Genomic DNA, 20,300 nt, shown 5'->3' with positions numbered 1-20,300 from the left:
AAATGATCTATCTGATCACCTTTCAGTCAGCATCTGAGATGGGCACTTTAGGGGGCCTCTTTGAGAGGAGGGATTTTATTTACCCACTTCATTTTTTAACTCCTAGGGAGGACTGATACACCACTGAGGAGCTATACTACCCGCTCCCATGGTCCTTCTTAGGGTATATGTGCTGTAATGTCCATGTATTTTCCTCTTAAGACTTGGGAATTTCATGACCACAAACAAGGGTCCAATTTGAAGGCTTCTTTTCTTTCTTTCTTTTCCCCCTTTTTTCTTTTATTTCTTCTGTCTCAGCCTAATATCTGTCACTTCCAAAGGTGACTGGTGTGTCAGATGTTTCAAGACTGAGAAGAGGGCATGCAGGACTATCTCCTTTGATGGGAGCAACAGAGCACTGTCCAGGGCTAGTTCAAGTCCACAACCTAGCGGGCTCGCACATGTTTTCACAGCCAAGACTGTCTTGCCCTTTGTTTCCCTGGACTCGGGATTTTAAAACTAGCTTTTCTAAATAAACATCTTGGTCTAGTTCGAAAAACCAAGGGTCTGTGTGAAATGTGAGCAAGTCTTGAGTGACAGACACAGATTAGCAGAGTATGATGGAAGTGCGAAAAAGAAAATATGCTATCTCAGGCCCAACAAATGAGAATCAAGATTTTTGCAAAGCTGGAAAGCAGAGATCCAGGGAAATGTTATAGTCCAGCCATTCAAACCAGGCTAGGGGAAAGGATTTACACAACCAAGTTATAAAGTGGTTTGCCATTCAACATTTATTGGGCTGATTCACATTGCTAATTTTTGGTAAAGATGTCTAGAATGTCATTGAAGGTCACGGAACATCATGGAATACTATAGAAAGAATTGAGTTGAACTGATAAAGCTTATTCCCTCTTTGTGGAAATGGAATGACTGGCGCAGAAGGGAGATCAGATTGGCCAAGGTCTCCCAGCAAGCCTGAGGCAGAAAGGAAAGCAGACCCCAGCTCTAACAGCCCTGTCAATTCCTTTGCTTCACACAGGCAGTGGCAGCCGTCCAAGTCTTACCAGTTCAGCATCTGGATCTTTACAAGGTAGACAGGATCCAGTAGAGCAGCAGAAAACTCTGCAAGGGAGGCGGGGTGGGGGGGTGAGGTTGGGGGGTGGAGGGGTGGAGGGGTGGGGGTGGGGGGTGTCATTGTTCTCTAATCCTTCCCTGCTCTGCAACCTCAATCCACTTCCCCCTCAAGCCGGGATTTCTGTACATTCCAGAGCTGGTTATACAACTGGATTCTTTGTTGCTCCAGCTCACCTGGCACTGGCAGTTACTAATGCCACTTAATGTCTTTAGGCTAGTTAGAGGCCTAAGCTCAGCTGGCTCCCTGCCACATTCCAGACACAGTAGCCTGCAAGGCTGGTCTGACAGGCCTCCTCACAGTTCCTCAGGCTGACCTCTGGTTAGGGCTCAGACAAAACTTCTTTCAGTACTTAGAGTTTTCCAGAAAAGGGATCTGCACAGAACGAGACTCACAAGTGAAGGAGAGTGCTCTGGAGATCTTGAGAATCATTCCATGTACTTCGGAAGGTATGAAATTTGAGTGAGAGTCCAACCATAGAAACAGTTAGTTACCTTCCTAAGACGAAAAGTGAAAGCTACCCTCAAAGACGAGCCTAGGTATCTCTTCCAAATATGCCCCAGTCGCTGGTAGTCCAAGTAACTTCAGAGAAGCGGCTTCCTTTCCTGGGCAGCACTAGGCCTTTGGTGACTGCTGGCAGTTGACCTCTATCTTGCCTTCCCTAAGGGCCTGAAGCAGGAGGCAAGTGGTGTGGTGTGGGGAAAGGCAGGTCACTTTCCTGACAGGTGATCTCCTTTTTGGGAACACCAGCCACTAGGCCCTGCTGCCACACTTAATAATGGACCAGCCACGGTGCCAAGGGGTTCTGCAGGCCCTACAATCTTTACGGCTCCCCATTTCCCTGCCCCATTTCTCCCAGCTGGTCTCAAACAACGTGGAAAAACTCCTTAGTAGCAACCTGGGAGCAGTAGCGCGAAAGCACCGGCCACGGAAATAGGAATGCTTGCAAAATCGAAACCGAGTTTCAAGAACCTGGCTAGTCCCATCTGGGCGGGACTAGCTCTTTGAGTCGGGTGTGTAGCCACGCTGAAACCCGCCCCGCGTGGGGGCGGAAGTGGGGAGCCCGGGCTAGGGGTTCGGCAACCTCTCCGCCCCCTGCCAATACCACGCCCGGCTTATTTGCATTTAAAGACAGAAGAACCAAGGAAAACAGTGGGCGGGCCAGGGCATGCCTTCCCACTGTAGCGATTGGACCTCATGCCTGCCAATCAGATCACGGACGTCCCACCCTGTAACTGTGGAGTCCAGGGTGAAAGGGGTATGGGGGAGCTGCCCAGAGCCTGGAGGAGGGTAGTCGGTGCAGGAGAATGCTGTAGCTGTGGTGTCGGCTGCGGCAGGAGCAGTCGTGGCGGCGTTCTCAGCAGAGGCTCCAGCTCAGAGCAGAGCAGCTCAGCAGACAATAACCGCGCTGGGAGCTGGACCTGGCAGGGTAAGCACTGCGCACAGCTAGGAGCCATCCTGCTGAAGGTCTAGTGCATCCCCGCGTGCTCTGTTCTGGTCGCCTGGAGGAGGGCATCAAGGGCCAGGCTGGTCGGAGTCCCAGTCTCTCGCCGCTCTTTCTTGGTACTCGCTTTTCGTACTGTCCAGTGAGGGGCCCAGAGGCCGTTAGTCTTTAGGGTACAGGCGATCGTGGCTGGGGGTGGGGTGGGAGGGCCGGAAGGCGGGCGGACTAGCCTGGGCTACGCCTCTAGGTTGTAAGGGGAGGCTGGGATGGGCCCACATGTGCTGTTGCGTGGTTCTGGGAGGGGCGCCGCTAGCTAGCACCCCAAGAATGTGTTTGCAGGCCGGGAACTCCTTAGCTTTGTTTGTAGTACATTTGCTGGAACAGCTGTTAGGCCGGTGCTGCTCACCCGCGAGGCCTTGCTGTGGCCCCTCCCCTCTGCGGTGCATCTCCTATGTCTCTCTGCAGAGGAAGCTGGCGCGCTAGCCAGGGCCAGACTGAGACTGGCTTTAGGATAGGTTAAGATATCCACCGTCTGTTCCTCCTCAAGGGAGCACAGTTGGGTTTCTGAACTTCCCACTTAGCCTTGGAACCTTGGTCCCGTGGTCCCAACCAGCCGCACCCCCTCCTGGGCCTCCAGTTCTCATTTGGCTCCCACCCCCATTGCAGGCGGGCTGGACCAGGAGCTCTTACTGGTCTTTGGGTTAGAGCTGCAAGGCCGCTTTGTTGCCGCCCCCAACACCCCCGCGCGTCTCTTTTCCCTTGTAGGGCATAGGGCGCGTTTTTCTCTCCAGCCTTCGGTTTAAAATAGCAATGGGCACAATATTGTGGGGGTATTTCCGTACTAGAAGCGGAGGGGGCAGTCATCGTAGTAAAGAACACACGGTGTATGTAAGGCAGACAAATCCTACAACTTCTCAGTTACTTAAAACACCCAGCCTGCCAGACTGCTGTCATTGTCTGCTGCAGACACCTCTGACACTGGTGACCGCCCAAAGGCGTGACTTCTTCTGAGCTCCCCTTTGAGGGGCTAAGCTTGCCAGAGGAGCCATGGGTAGGGGGGAGGCAGAGGCGGCAGCCGGACTAATACTGCAGAACCATCCTCCCCCTAGCTGGACTCGCCTTGATAGGAGTCTAGACAGCCCTGTCCGCATACAAACCTCTTCTGCGGCTCTGGACCGCCTGCCTTGGCAGCAATGGCATGGACAGGACCCAGGGCACTGCATTGTTGGACTTCCTGCCCTAACCAGAGGAGATTCCAACAAATCCTATTCCCCAGGTGCAGTACCACCCCTCATGTGTCCTATGCTGCACCACCCTGGACTATTCGGGCATTCCTGAAGGATAAGAGAGGCGATTTGACTAAGGGACTTTGCAGGCTGGACATTTTTGGAGTTGGGCAATGAGACCCAGTAAATCTTTTACTTGGGAAGGTTAGCATGGAATCTCCTTGATAGCAACCAGGATTGCAGATAGCACACTATTGTTACCCCCTGCCTATGTTTACCAGACCTCAGCACACACCTCTCCTTGCAGCTGGACTTTTATATCTCAGGTGTGGCTCTTTTCTGCTTACTTCAGCCCAGCAGCCAACTTTCCCACCCTCAGACACTCACCATACTCCTGTCCAAGTCCTTTTCAGGACCCAGTTCTCAACCAACTTTTTCAGGCTGCTTCTTGATGACCAGAACTCTTTCTTGAAACTTCCTGTATAGGTAAGTTTCCCTAACAGCTTTCTTTCCCTCATATAGATATCTAGGTTCTCTCACAACCCTCAGAGGCGTAAATAAATCTTAGACTTCAGCTATAACCCTCTCAGACCCTAGCATTATAAAGCAGTTGATGAATGAATGTTCCAGAAGGACTTTCTGTCTTTGTAGAGTTTTAGAAAACACCTTTAGCCTTAGTTTGTTTGTCCCAATCCATGAAACTTAAAGAAATGGTGCCCATGGCTCAGATATATATATATATATATATATATATAAAATGTGAGTGGGAAGGGAGATTGGGTTGCTACTACATTAAAAAAGAAAGTCATAATCAGTCCCCTCTATAATAACCCCAGGGTCTGGACTGCTCAAACCCTGGGGTTCTGTATACTTTGGGTTGCTGATTCATGAGCGTACAGGCAAACTGCCATGGAAGAGATCTATGTATGCAGTGGGGGTGTCATCTTTTAAAGCAGCTGGGAAGTACAGGAGTTTGGTAGAGAAAGAGTAGACAGAATTAGAAATGAAAGGGAGTGGCTGGCAGGCAGGGTGAGTCTGGTTGAGATGGCCTAGCTCGAAGGTACAAAAGAGCCTTAGGACCCAGTGGTGGGAATTTCCAAATACCAAACATTGGAATGGTCATCAAATGTTTTCAGGGGGAGATCATTGAACAATGGGTGACTAGGATGTGTGTGTGTGTGTGGTTTTTTTTATTTGTTTTTGAGGGAGGGGGCTTGGTTTTATTGTTGTTTTGAGACAGGGTCTCACTGGGTAGTTCCAGCTGTGCTGGAACTTGCTTTGTAGGCCAGTGGCCTTGAACCCATTGACAGTTGCCTGTCTTGAATGTTAGGATTAAAGTGGAGCACTACCATGCCCAGCCCAAGAATGGAGTTTTTGAAAGGGTTTTTAAATGGGGTCTTAGAAAGGGATTGAAAGCATCTTACAAATCAGGTAGGTAAGAGGCCACCTCTAAATCTATAAATAGAACTGGGGACATGCTATCTCCAGAATGAAGTTCCACACTGTCAGCTTCCCTTTGGTGGGGAGCAGGGAGGGCATCTCAGCCTAAATAGTTTCTTACAAAAGGCTAAGAAATATCCTCCAGACCTCTTTTAACCCATTTTCTCTCAGCTCCACGGATCTTAGTGTGGAATAGCAGTTAAGATCCCTATGGTCATAGGTGTGCCCTGGAAAGCAAGAAAGGTATGCTTAAGGTCACATAATAATTTAAGGATAGGTTAGTGTTACTGTGTGGTAGCTCTTTCTGCTGTGGCCCAAGGTCTCCAGCAGGCTCCACTCAATGCACATCTTTGATAAACTACTCCTCCCACCAGCCCATTCCTCAAAAGTGAAGGCTCCCTGGGTTTATGTGGCAGTTGCATCATGGAAACTCCTCACCCCTTTCATATTTTTTTTGCCTCTCAGTCTGCCAAATGTTGGGGGCTGGAAGTGTCAGGAGGAGAAACATATTTGGGAAAAGTTGACACCTCAAGAACTATCCTACTTACACTCAAAGTGTGTATGAAAGAAATGGCCCTGCTTCACTATTCTAGAGAAATAAGGGAATGGGAGAAACAGCAGGAAGCTTGTCATGGCATGAGTTTGCTTGTAGAACCATTACTGTCTAGGGGTCCTGATCATGTTTGTTTTCTCTGCACAAATAATTAATCTTGAATGCGCAGGTAGCAGTGGGGGAAATTCTGGAACACAGCAAACAGGAGCAGACAGAATCGGCCAGTAAAGAAATGTTTTTACTATGGGTAGTGAAACACACACAGACACAGACACAGACACACAGCAAGCATACAAAGGGAAAGACAGTTACAATACAGAGGGACACCCAGGAAGCCTAAGCCCTGTGCCTCCCGGAGGGCTTGTTTCTGTTTTTAAGTCTCTGAAGGGTCTTCCTTCCCTAATTAAGGATTGGTCAGTTTCGAGAAAGACAGGACGGCTGATTGACCCACAACTGATGTGTAAACATGTCCTGATCTGGCCTTGAACTTGTTGAGCAAGTCTGTCAGCAGAGGGCCTCTGGCAGGAGAAAAAGGCTGCAAGGCTTTTGTTTTAAGCTGCCAGGCTTTGTGTCTCAGGTGAGGAGGGTGAGGAAGAAGCCAGCTGTGTTGGAAGCTCACCGGTCTTTATTACCTAGCCATGGATCCCTCTGCCCATCTCTCTGCCTATCAGGGAATACATGGAACTTCTAACTCCTAGTCCCTCGGAACCAAAGACAGAGAATGGGGTTCCAACTTTCTCCCTCACAATTAGGCTGCCTGAAACTGAAAAGGGAAAACTCCTGATGTTATCAGTTTCTCTGCACAAATCCTGCTTAGGCGGATAAACTAGATGCTAAAGCTTTAGCCCCCAAGAGGAAGTATTTCATAGCCTTTCTGAATAGATGGAGGAGGTGCAGCCTGTCTCTGATCATGCTTTTGCTTGACTAGTATTGATACCCTGGTAGGCTACACAGACAGAGTACCAACCTTTGAGGAGCCTCCAAGGGAGGGGCAAGTAAGTAGATCTCAAAGACCCTGTCCTGATTGTGAGCTGAGTAGTGATCTGTCAGAGAAATCTGGGGCACCAGGAAGATCCTCAGGGGTGGGGTGTGCCTGAGTAGTGGAATACTTTCCTTGCACTTGGAGATAATGTGTTTGTTACCCCAGCACCAAAAACCAAACACCACAAAAATAAAACAGAAAAAGAAAACTCATCAGGTAAGCTCATTTCTAGGGAGAGGCTGTGTCTTGGTACTCTATCTTTTGAACTGAATAAAAGTCCTGCATATTTGGAGCTGAGACTGTAGGGCAGAGAAGTAAGGCTGAAAACTTTCAAGGGGCACGCAGGAAAAGCAGACGCTGAAGGTCAAAGGGATTTGAGTAGAAGGCCTGTGTCATCTTCAGAGGACTCGGTGGCAGCTGAGGAACAACTAGAGAGAAGGTACCTTGATTGTAAGCAGTCTCCTTGGAAGGTCCCATTATGTAGTGTCTGTTCCATGCGTAGTAATTAGTTTGCCTTTGCATTGATCATCTTTAATCTATAACCACAATCCTGCAAGGTAGGTATTTTTTTTTTCATTTCACAGATAAGGCATTTCTGTCTCAGAGAGATATTTTCTCAAATCATTTTGCCTGTAAGGGGTGAAACTGGCATTCCAGTTTCAGACTGACAAACTCCAGCTGAATTAGAGTAGCACCAAACCAGCACAGCACCCCCAAGCTCCTGCTCCATGATAGATGCCGTGACTATGAGACAGGGAGTCCTTGTGAGCAAGCTAAATGGACAGACTGCAGCCTGCCAGAAGGAAATAAGCAAGGATGAGTACATGCACAAGGCAGCTGAGGAGCTGGCAAAGGAATCAGGGAAGCAGGGAAGCAATAGAAGGCCAGGTTTGGGATTTGTGCTGCATCTGGAGTTGATGAGTTGCTTTCTGGAAGGGAGCCTTCCCACAGCAGGGATGCTGCGAATTAGGAAAGGGTGGTTGCAGGAGTGGGTAAGAGGGACTCTTTCAACCACCTCCACGGTTCCACCCAAAGATCCAAACCACACCACAAAAATCTTGACCTCAGGAGGCCTAGTCTACAGGCTCTAGTAATGTACTACTCCAGTACCAGAAAATCTCAGAGGTCATTATCTTTTTTTTTTTTTTTTTACATAGGGTTTCTCTGTGTAACAACAGCTCAGACTGTCCTGGAACCCTCTTGAACTCACAGACATCTGCCTGCTTCTGCCTCCTGAGTGCTGAGATTAAAGGCGTGCACCACCACCACCCGACTCAGAGAAGTCATTATCTTTAAGTAGCTCAAACTCTTCAAAATTGTCCACTTTGGCAGCTTTCTGTTTCAGCCCTTTTGGCACCTCAGACTTCTCTCCCAAGGAAACAGAACAGAAGATACGTTTCATAACTTGAAAGTAGTGGTGATAGCATTGCTTGATGAGGAAAGCAGTCACAGGCTGAAGAGGTAGCACCTGGATTCTCAAGACATCAGGGTGTTTTTTGGGAATGTGCTGGGTAAGGCCAAAACAGCAGTAGCCAGCAAGGACAAGAATTCTTTCAGGAAAAGTTCAATTGAGCTGGGGCAGGGTGGAACAGGGAAAGAGAATGCTGGTTATTAAAGGTATGAAGGAACTTTCACAGTTCTCCTGGGCCACCTTTTTAAGAACCTATTTTATTGGGTCTTTGAAAATTTCATAAATGTGTTTTGATCTTATTCACGATCCTCCTAATTCTTTAATTGGGAGCCCTGCATAGTGAAGCGCAGTGGCATGGAATTGAAACTCAAGAGGCCTGGAAGCTACTCAAGTTCTGCCATAATCCCATTAGTGACTTTAGACAAATCTTTCCCCTAGTCTAGGCACAATTGTCTTTTCTGTGACAAGGAGTTACCATTCCCCACCAGCAGGGATTTGTGGGTTGCTGAGAGGGGACAGTGGGACAGGTGAAAAGGGAATGCTTCGTGTACTGGTAGGTACCCTAAGTCATTCAAAGATGTCTGTTAATTGCCTTTCTTTTGATGATGGCATTTTTAGCTCAGTTTAAAATGTTGATTTTTCTGGTCTGGACTAAAGAACCTAGCTAGACTCTCCCAGATGATCTAGAGGTGCTTGCTCTCTGAACATTGAAAGTTGGCCTAATGAGCAAGTTAAGCTTCTGTGGACTAACTACAATCATCAGGGGAAACAGCCAAGGTTTCCGACATGCCTGTAGAACTTTGGAGGACACCCTAGTCAACCCTGACTGGGGTAGATTTATTGCTAGAAATTGTCCAGTCATAGTTGGAATAAACATTAATACAATTTGCCATAATGTTTGAGCTTCTGCTGTGCGATGCATTTTCTTTGGTACTTTACATGCATTGATTTTGTTCCCACAATAGTCTCAGTAAGTAGGAATTCTCAATAGCCCCATTTCACAGTTGAGGAAATTGAGGGTCAGACAGGTTGGATAACTTGCTGAGTTTTCCCCAGCGTAGCATAGCTAATTCTAGTGAAGGACTGTCTGGCTCTCTAGGGAAAGATACCCACCATTCTCACATCTTTCTTACCCTCTCTCCACCAATATACTGAGGGACTGGGTACATTAGGAGCGGGGTTGTCTTCACAAAGGCTGCTTGGAACAAGTCTGGAAACTAATGGGTGAAGGCCATGCCCCAGAAGCTATCCCCTTGTTTCTTCCCTGAGCCCAGCCTTTCCTAAGTTCACTAAGCTGGTTGCTTGAAGCTAGGCTAAGAACAGAAACTGTAAACGGTGGCCGGAAGCTGTTTCTTCCTCCGGAGAAGGGTTTCAGGCAGGGCTGTGACTGTTCTTCTACTTAGGTTTTGAGTGGCGTGGAAAAGAAAGCCGCACTTCCTTAGGCGCCAGCTTCAACTTGTCCCAGAATGGCCTGAGGTTGGTTCTTGCATTTTCTGCCGCAGTCCGTTCACTGCTGCAGTCAGTCACAGTGGCTGCAGCTAGTGGCCTCTCTCAGGGAGCACTGAGTATCTTGGGAGGGTTCCCAAAAGCCTATCTGAAAAACAGCCAGCCACACTGACTGAGTGTTGAGGAGCTCTGCATTTGGCAGGACCACTTTCTTGGCAAGAGCTCTAAGGGAATCCAGTCCCAGCCTAAGGGAGCTTCAGAGTTTGTCCTTTGGTCTTCCTTTTGTTTGGGGCCCCACTTTCCCTGAAAGGTTCTTCTTCCCCTAGGTCAAGGAAGAATACCTGTTTTAGGAGGACACTTTGGGGACCATGGAAGATTAATAAAGAGTATGACGAAGCCTTGGGGTACAGGTAGCTAGATAAGACCAGGTTAGGGAGCTGCTAGTTATATGATAGTCCTATTGCACTCCTTCGAGGTGTCCTGTGGAACACAGGCAGAGATCCTGTGAGCAGCTTTGGGGGCCATGGTTCTGGGAGGGAAAGGCAAGAGAGAGATAATGAGATATGACATAGTTTTAAGATTGATCCTTGCCTAACAAAAATAATAACCTGGGGTCTGGCTAAGAGGAAGGTCATTGAGGTAATAGAATCTCTGTCCCAGGGTGAATGAGATATACCCCATAGACTCAGGCATTGGAAGCTTTGGCTACAGCATTAAGTTTCCTGGTGAGTCTTTTCTCTTCAAACTATGTATTTTGTATTTCCTCTGCCCCACTTGTTCTTTTTCATTGTAGACCAGCATAACAGTATTACTAATAACCATGCCAGAGACTCAATATTATGCTACCTTGAAATTTTCTTCACCAAAGAAATTAGTACATTGCTCTCTAATTTAGCCTCAGGCAAGTTCTTTTGACAAGGGCAGAATACTGCCAGATTGTTTGCCAGAATAACACGGAAATGTCCTCTAGCCTAGTTGCTGTTGAAGTCTTTGCTTCCCTTTGAAACCTTGAGCCAAGCTTCTAGAGTCTGCTCTGATCTCAGCACTGTCTTCCAGTCCCAGCCCATTAAGCTCTGCTTATAGCATTCAACTACTTTCCTAGTCCAAAGTTTAAAAGTCTTCCAGGTTCCTCAAACAAAAGAAAACAAATGCACGTTCAGATTCTTAGCAGCACCAGCCCGCACTAACACCAGCTGTTTCTGTCATAGTTTACTTCTCTGTTGCTGTGATAAAACACCATGGCCAAAGCAAATTATAGAAGGAAGAGTTTACTTTAGTTTATGGTTCCAGAAGTTTAGAATCTGTAATAATAGGGATAGCATGGGCAGCAGTCAGCAGGCATAGCAGTAATAACAGGAAGCAGAGAGAAAAAACTATGAGTGGCACGGAGTCTTTATAAACTCTCAGAGCCCGCCTCCAGTGATGCACTTCCTCCAAAAAGCCTACACGTCCTAAACCTCCCTAAACAGCACAATAGTGTTCAGACATCTGAGTCTATGGGAGATATTCTCATTCACACCACTACTGCTCCCTGGGACTGATAGTGTCTCCTGGCAGATGAGAGGGCTGGTGTGGTTTGGATTCTAGTCCTGTGGCCCAGAGCTGTGACAGCGAGTTGACAATGTAGAGCAGTGGTTCTCAACCTGTGGGTCGTGACCCTTTTGGGGGTTGGCTTATCAGATATCCTACATATCCAATATTTACATTACAATTCATAACAAATTTTAGTGACAAATTATAGTTATGAAGTAACAATGAAATAACTTTATGGTTGGGGTCACCACAACATGAGGAACTGTATTAATGGGTCACAGAATTAGGAAGGTGGAGAACCACTGATGTAGAGGGTGGTGATGAGTTGGCTTCTACCCCCATATAGCATGCTGGCAAGGTCCAGAGAGACTGTCCTCCAGTGAGGGTATCAAGTTTCTAGATTCTCTTCACCTAATCATCATTGCCAAGAACTGTTTGATTCAACTAGAATAAGTAATTCCTTTGTGATTGGTAAGAACACATACCCCATGTAGATCACTGCCATTTCCATTCTTTAAAGCTTGACAAAGCCCAGGCTGAATGCCTCTTCCTCCTCAAAGCATCTTCTCTTTCTCTCTTCCTTCCATCCTTGCTTCCCTCCTTCCTCCCTTCCTTTCTTTCTTCCTTTCTTTCTCTTTCTTTTTCTCTCTTTCTTTTTTTTTCTCTCTCTCTTTTTCTCTTCCCCTCTCTTTCTCTCTCTTTTTCTTTCTCTTTTTTCAATTTTTTCTCTTTCTCTCTCTTTCTCTCTTTTTTTCATCTATCAATCTACCTACCTATCTGTTCTTTGAGAATTTCATACATGTATAAAATATATTTTGGTCATGTCCACCTATCACCTCCCCTCTCCTCCTTCTGGACCCCTCTTCCATTTCCCTTACAGCTTCACACCCTCTTCTTTGTTTTCTATCCCTGTGAGTCCAATTAGTGCTGCCCTGTGCATGTAGATGTAGGGCTGTCCACTGGATCATAGGAATCCACTAGGGGCCACACTCCTGAATAAAACTGACTCCCTCCCCCGGCAGCCATCATCACCTGACAGTAGCTCTTCAGGTAGGGAAGAGAGTTCTTGGGTCTCTCCCTAATCCACCCTGAAATTGTGGCTGGTTTCATCTAGTGCAGGTCTTGTACATGCTGTCACAGCTGCTGAGAGTTCATGTATGTGACAGCCCTGTCATATCCAGAAAACACTTTGCAGTATCTCTCCACTACCTCTAGTTCTTACAGTATTTCTGCACTCTCTTCCATGATGATCCCTGAGTTTGGGGGTAGGAAATGTGATCCAGATTTATATTTAGGGCTGAGTCCTCCGCAGTATCTTATTATCTGTGCATTCATCAGTTGTGAGTCTCTGTATTAATTACTGTCTAGTGCAAAAAGAAGCTCTAATGAGGCTTGAGAGCTTCACTGATCTATGAGTACCAAGGTAAGTACGTAGAAAGCAGTTTAGTATGAAACCCATTCAGCAAAACAATAGTAGTAGGTTCTATTCTAAGGTCTGTGGTCTTCCCCAGACATTGGTTTTTGGTCAAGACAACTTTTCTGAGCCCAGGGATTATTCTACCTTTTAAATTTATCTACAGGCTCATTAAAGCCAGCCTGGGCTGTACACCAAGTTCAAGGAGAGCCAGAACTATGTAGAGAGACCCTGTCTCAAAAAACAAGAACAAACAAACAGAGGCTATTCTTTAAGGCATACATTATGCTCTTATCTTCAGACTTCTGTAGGTAAGATTCTCTCCCTACTAGTCTGTGAGCTCTCTAAAGCAAGGACTGAGAGTCCTCTTCTTGGCTTGGCCTGATGCACTGACTATAGTGTCTGTCACTTACTGAATGTTCAGAGAGGTTTAAAATAAAATATGAATTCCGCATTGAACAATACAATTTCATAAATAACTTCACTGCTGTTAGCCCCTTCCCCAATATCATAATGACAGTCCTATTAGTGATTTCAAGGCTAGTGTGAGAAGATTAACACTATGAAAAGTAAGGAATTGAGATACAGGATGGGCCCATATTCTTATTACTACATTAGGCACAGAATTCTGGGTGATTGTATGCTTAGTGCTGAGGGTACTGTCTGTTACAGAGCTGAGTTTGTAGAGTATAATATCAAGACGTATTTCATAGAGAAATGGATAACCTGAGAAAAGAGCAATTCATATATCTTCACTGAGAAGATCAGATGAGCTTTTCTCTCATCCAAACCAGAGATCATCTTACTCTGGTTGCTTAGCCAAGTGCTCTTAATGGAACTGGGGTTGCTCTGATGATTTAAGTGTGTCAAACTAGGTGAGGTACCAGACACAGCCTTGTTTGGGAGATAGGAACCTAGGTGCTAGGAGAGGCTCATCTAATGAAATCGCAGGCTAGAGTATTGTTGCTAGTTCCTCTTCAGCCCCAGTGCAGGACTACAGTATCCTACTGCAGATAACTGTGTGGCTCGTAGTTATGTGGCATCCAGTCACTGGACCAGTGTATCAGTCCCTCCCTTTCTTCCCCTCCCTGGTTCTAGCCTCTTGCTCTCTCAATCCCAGGGGCTGTTCTGTCTCCCTTTGCCACCCTAGATCTACAAAGAGGGTCCAGAGAGGGGAGGGGATTCCTAAGAAGGGATCATTGGGTTTCTGTAGGCTCTTCAGTGCTTTAGCTGTCAGATGTTTACTGTCACTGGAAAACACTAGACTTGTCAGAGACTAAGGGAATGGTGAGGTTGGTATAGAAGGTGGTTAACCCTTCTTTTTATTCCACTTCTATTGGCACTTGGATTAGGGAACCTTGACCAGAATGGTGCGGCTTACACAAAGTTTATTTATTTAAATAGCTCTTGATGACCTGTATCTTAGGCTAGGAGCATAAATCATGTAGCATTGTATGCTTTCAAGCTCCCTTTCTAGATAGAAAACTAGATGGGGACCAAAATAGTGAGAGGAACAGAGTAGAAGAAAGTGTTTGCCTTGTGACTCTACAGTAGAATCTGGTGGTTATGCTTGCCGAGGACAAAATTAAAATCTCCTGCCAGCAGACAGTCAATAGAGAGTCTGATCCTGACCTCCCCCTGCTGTGGGATGTCTTTCTGTACACTGTGAATATATGTTGTTCCCATTGGTTAATAAATAAGCTGCTTTGGCCTATGGCAAGGCAGCTTAGAGGCAGGTGGGAAATCCAAGGAGAGAGACAGGAAACAGAATGGTGGAGTCTGGAGAGATTCTAGCCTGTCACCCAAGGAGCAACATGCCAGCAGACTGGTAAAGCAATGGAACACATGGCAAAACATAGATTAATAGAAATGAATTAAGATATAAGAGCTAGCTAGCAAGAGGCCTGCCATAGGCCATACAGTTTGTAAATAATATTAAGCCTCTGAGTGATTATTTTATAAGCGGCTGAGGGACTGTGGGGCCAGACCTGAGAAAACTTATGGCTACGTCTCTCTCACATAGTCTCTACAAGGGCTTTAGGTACGTAGCTCTTGGTGGGCCTTCTGGACAGGGGATACTGAAGCCCAAAGGATATTTTCCTGAGGCTTCCATGTCATTTTGCAGGTCCTACATGACAGCCCTGATCTGCAACTCAATGGTGTTCCTTCGCTGGGTTCCAGAAAGTTTGGCCATTGTCCTAGTGGCAGTTAAGAGAACCTGTGGGCAGAAGATAACACTGGAGATACGTTTTTCTTCCTGGCCCTGAGAAAAATGTTGGTGATAGTCCAAGCTAATGTTTAACTGAAGCCTGGATCCAGTAGGGCCCAGTGAAGGCTCAATGATCACCTTCACCACACCATTTTCAAAACTTCAGTGATGCTAGAAGCAGCATTCCTTTCCCTCCATTCCTTTCCTGATCCTAACCCAATAATTAATAAGCTTCCTTATAGACAATAGCACGATTGGACTTTTGCTCAGCTACAATTACCTCTGTCAAATTTCCTCCCCATACTTAACATCAGCGTAAAGGGTGTAGACTAGTGAGGCGGCAGCTAATGACAGCTGCCTGTTGCTCGGTGTGGGGTTTTACTGCTGTGGGGCCCAGAAGAAGCCAGACCAGCAAACCAAACATAGGGACTAGATTAAGGTTTTACCAGTGTTTACTTATGTTCTCTCTGGTCCCATTCAATCCTTAGACAATAGCCACCCATAGAGACAAACCCAGCCTGTTGTGTACTTGCTCACCAGTGTCTGTCTCTGCCTTTGTCTCTCGTATCTCCCTCAGACCCAGCTGTGATGCTCCCTGACTGATCATGTTATAACTCTACCTGGAATCCAAAGGCTGCATTTCCAGTTGAAGAGCTGTCACCAGCATGGAGACTCCAAAGGACGAAGCTGTTCAGATCAAGGGAGCATCAGCCTCTAGAGATGCCCAAGACCAGGGAGCTGAAAAGGGAGCCAAGAACAAGACACCTGAGACAACAGAAGGACCAGCCTCAGAGCCACCCTTATCAGGCCCAGGTAGGCTGAAGAAAACTGCCATGAAACTCTTTGGTGGCAAGAAGGGAATCTGTACTCTGCCTAGTTTCTTTGGGGGAGGACGAAGCAAAGGTTCTGGGAAAGGCAGCTCTAAGAAGGGTCTCAACAAGAGTAAGACCCACGATGGCCTTAGTGAAACAGTTCATGGCCCTGAAGATGTTGTCATCGAAGAAACAGGCCTCTCTGTACCTTTGTCCAAGTCCCCTCAATTTCCTAGCTCCCAGAGTGCCCATGGAGCTTTGGAGATAGGCTCTAAACATAAGACATCTGGGACTGAAGCCACAGAGAAAGCTGGAGTTGAAAAGGTACCCTCTGTGCAGAAGCCTAAGAAAGGTCTAAAAGGCTTTTTTAGCAGCATCCGCCGTCACCGCAAGAGCAAGGTTTCTGGGGCTGATCAAAATGGGCTAGGGGCAAAGGAACTTGAGGGGGCCAGAACCAGGTCTCATGAGCATGTGAGTTCAACCTCTCTGCCCAGCTCTGAGGAGATATTCCAAGCTGCTAGAAAGGAAAATGCCCAACCCCAGCATACTCCTGAACCAAAAATTTCTCCAGCACTAGAACATTTTTCACCAACTACTGAGAAGACAGCCTGTAAAAATCCAGAAAAACTCATGAAGACCCGTGCCTCAGAGTTCATACAGTCCAAGCCTACTCCTGAAGCTAGTAGCCTTGAGGAGCCCCACACTTCAGAAACAGAAGAAAAGGTGGTGACTGGAGAGGTAAACCCACCCAGTGGCCCTGGTGGGGATCAGCTAAGCCTCCTGTTTGGGGATGTCACATCCCTAAAAAGCTTTGACTCACTGACAGGTTGTGGGGACATTATAGCAGAACAAGATATGGACAGCATGACAGATAGCATGGCCTCTGGTGGCCAGAGGGCCAACCGAGATGGGACCAAGCGAAGTTCCTGCTTGGTGACCTACCAAGGAGGTGGGGAGGAGATGGCCTTGCCAGATGATGATGACAATGAGGAAGAAGAGGATGAGGAGGTAGAATTAGAGGATGAGGAAGAGGAGGTCAAAGATGGGGAGGAAGATGGTGACTTAGAGTATCTCTGGGCAAATGCCCAGATGTACCCAAGATCTAATCTGAACCTGGGCTACCATACTGCTACATCCCCCAGCCACCAGGGCTACATGCTCGTTGATCCAGTTCAGTCTTATCCTAGCCTAGGCCCTGGAGAACTTTTGACTCCTCAGAGTGACCAGCAAGAGTCTGCTCCCAATAGTGATGAAGGTTATTACGACTCTACCACACCAGGGTTTGAGGATGATTCAGGTGAGGCTCTGGGGCTTGTCCATAGGGATTGTCTACCCAGAGACAGCTATAGTGGTGATGCCCTATATGAATTCTATGAGCCAGATGACAGTGTTGAGAACTCCCCACCTGGGGATGACTGCCTTTATGACCTCCGTGGTCGCAGCTCCGAGATGTTTGGTTCTTTCTTGAATTTCGAACCCTTTTCTTCCCGGCCACCTGGAGCAATGGAAACAGAGGAAGAACGGCTAGTGACCATCCAGAAACAGTTACTATACTGGGAGCTTCGCCGGGAGCAACTTGAGGCTCAAGAGGCGTGTGCTAGAGAGGCTCATGCCAGGGAAGCCTATGCTCGAGATACCCACACTCGGGAATCTTACGGCAGAGATGTCCGAACCCGAGAAGCCAAGGCCCGAGAGGTTCATGCTCAAGAGGGTAGAGTCCGAGAGACCCAGGTCAGGCATGAGAAGCCTGTCTTGGAGTATCAGATGAGGCCCTTAGGCCCATCAGTGATGGGCCTCGTGGCAGGGAATTCAGGAGCTTCTCAGACTTCCCACCGGGGAACCACCTCAGCTTTCCCTGCCACTTCTAGCAGTGAACCAGACTGGCGGGACTTCCGCCCTCTGGAGAAGCGTTTTGAGGGCACTTGCTCCAAGAAAGATCAAAGTACGTGTTTGATGCAGCTCTTCCAGAGTGATGCCATGTTTGAGCCAGACATGCAAGAAGCAAATTTTGGAGGCTCTCCCAGGAGGGCCTACCCTAGTTACTCACCCCCTGAGGAGCCAGAGGAAGAAGAAGATGAGAAGGAAGGGAATGCCACTGTGAGTTTCTCACAGGCCTTAGTAGAGTTTACCAGCAATGGAAACCTTTTCTCCAGCATGTCCTGCAGCTCTGATTCTGACTCATCCTTCACTCAAAACCTCCCTGAGCTGCCCCCGATGGTCACCTTTGACATTGCTGATGTGGAACGGGATGGAGAAGGCAAGTGTGAAGAGAATCCTGAGTTCCACAATGACGACCTCACAGCCTCCTTGGAAGCTTTTGAGCTGGGTTATTACCACAAACATGCCTTCAACAGCTATCATAGTCGATTCTACCAAGGCCTGCCCTGGGGTGTTAGCAGCCTCCCTCGATACTTGGGGCTCCCTGGCATACACCCCCGACCTCCACCTGCTGCAATGGCACTCAATAGGAGAAGCCGTTCCCTTGACAATGCAGAGACCCTAGAACTGGAGCTCTCCAGTTCTCACCTAGCCCAGGGTTACTTGGAGTCTGATGAGCTACAGCCCCACCAGGAAGATTCAGATGAAGAAGGCGAAGAAGAGGAAGGAGAATGGGGCCGAGACAGTCCCTTGTCCCTCTACACTGAACCTCCAGGGGCCTATGACTGGCCTACCTGGGCTCACTGTCCTCTTCCATTGGAGCCAGACCCTGCTTGGATAAGCCCCAGTCAGTTGGATGAGCCTTTCAATCAGTCTTCATATGGGCAGGCACCCTGTTGCGTACCTCCTGTGGCAATGGCAATGTCAGTGCCAGGGCTCCCAAGGGCACCTGGAGACTCTCTGTCTCAGCTAGCTCGACCTTCACACCTACCCCTGCCCATGGGTCCTTGCTATAACCTACAATCGCAGGCCTCCCAAAGTGTGAGGGCCAGGCCTCGGGATGTACTGATGCCCGTAGATGAGCCCAGTTGCACCTCCATTTCTGGAGCCAACTCTCTGTCTCAAGCCAAGCCTGTAGGCATCACCCATGGTATCCCTCAGCTGCCCAGGGTGCGGCCTGAACCCCTTCAGCTCCAACCCAGTCACTACAGAGCTTCCAACCTTGACCTGTCGAAGGAGAGGGGCGAGCAAGGTGCCTCTTTCTCTACCAGCTACTCCACTGCCATGAATGGAAACCTAGCCAAGTAGTTATCAATTCCAGAGTGGAGACCTGAGCATGTGAATGGGGGTCAGGGGTTGGGCAGAGGGTTGGGGGTGGGGGTTGCTCTTTAACTTGAAAATCCCGTTGGCCAAGATAAACTCTTCTGAGTTTTCACTTTGTTTTCCCACCTCCCTCTGCCATCTTTGGCCAGGTTCAGCCCAAGTACATCTGCTTAGGGAAGCTGCTGCTTCTGTGCTCTGGTTTTTGCTTTGGGGTTTCTTCTGACCTATATAGGGCTTGAGATGCATCCTTATTGCAGGCTGAACCCCTCTTCTCTGGTCCCTTGTTGACAAATGAACCACTGATGAGCAGCCAATTTTTGCACTGACTCTCACCCAGAGATGGGAGGCTTTCTGGCTATTAGCAATATAAAGTTATGGTACATATCCTTCCTAACCCTCTTTCCATCACATCAAATGACTATAACCTATCTATTCCAGTTAGTTATGTTTAGAGTGGATCAAGTAGCATGTGTCTCGCTCCCTATTGCTGTGGACTTTGGTATTACAGCTAGATGATGTCCTTTTAACCTGGCCTGACATAGTCTAGATTGAAGACAAAAACACTAATCCCCATAATGGAGTGAATAAATCTGTCTATATTCAAGCAGAATACAAAGACAGATAGATGGTGGAAACTGCTGTGGGGTCTTGAGCTGTGGAACGCTTTCTTGTTTGTTTTTTAAGCCTGTGGCTGTTGCAGGCACTTTAGAACCTTCCCCCTTTTTCCTGTAATTGAAATTTTCATAATCTCATCACCAGGAATGTAATCTCTTAATTGAGATCAGGGAAGAGAAGCCACCTAAATTGGGCTTGACTATAGGGCATTGGGTTTTGTGGGATGAAAAGGGGGAAAACAGAACGGGAGATCCATTTATCCCAGACACCAAGAAGGGATCTCAGACTTTGGAGACTGAAGCAACTCAGCTTAGGAGGGGAAAGATTTTCCTACCCTTCTTCTCAAACCAAAAAAGTTCCTTAATCCTTGCCCACCCCTTTGGGAAGTGGTTCCAAGCTTACATTTCCAAGACAGGATGCTAAAGGCATCTCACCTGTTGTTGTGGGCACTCTAAAAAGCTTTCATCTCCTAATTAGCCAAGTTCTTAGTATTGTCAAAGGACCAGGCTTCTCGAGAGGAAAGACTGTAAATGTGCCCTTGCTCTGCCAAGCTGCAGGACTGATTTGCATGGCAGTTGCAATCCTTTCTGAAATGAACAGCACCCTCCCTTCTCTTGTATCCATGCAGATTTCTTTCTTTCTTTTTCTTTTTTTTTGGGGGGGGGCAGGCGGGCGGCAGGATCCCATGTGTAATCTTTGCTAGCCTGGAACTCACCATGTAGACCAGGACTGCTTCTGAGTAACAGAGATCCACCTGTCTCTACCTCCTACCAAGCCCAGCCTAGCAGTTTTCACTCTTAACTAAGTTGGAAACACTACTGGGGAAGAGCTTGCTAGTAGGAAGCCGTTGTAACAGGCTTATTTTGACCAGGCTCAACTTTTCCTTAATCGCCCATATGAGAC

The 20,300-nt window shown here is 47.4% G+C and overlaps 1 protein-coding gene across 1 annotated transcript; it reads left to right on the top strand.

The window, feature by feature from the left end:
* The first annotated feature begins 15,351 nt into the window (after positions 1-15,351).
* On the top strand, positions 15,352-20,056 carry Amer1 (APC membrane recruitment protein 1). The gene has a single exon (XM_059251265.1). The coding sequence runs from the start codon at positions 15,435-15,437 to the stop codon at positions 18,765-18,767; it is 3,333 nt and encodes a 1,110-aa protein (XP_059107248.1). The 5' UTR covers positions 15,352-15,434; the 3' UTR covers positions 18,768-20,056.
* Positions 20,057-20,300: the final 244 nt, after the last annotated feature.

This window comes from Peromyscus eremicus, chromosome X (genome assembly GCF_949786415.1).
Source record: "Peromyscus eremicus chromosome X, PerEre_H2_v1, whole genome shotgun sequence".
In the NCBI taxonomy this organism is placed as follows: domain Eukaryota; kingdom Metazoa; phylum Chordata; class Mammalia; order Rodentia; family Cricetidae; genus Peromyscus; species Peromyscus eremicus.
Note: the sequence above shows the minus strand (reverse complement) of the source record. Positions and strands in the feature narration are given on the sequence as shown.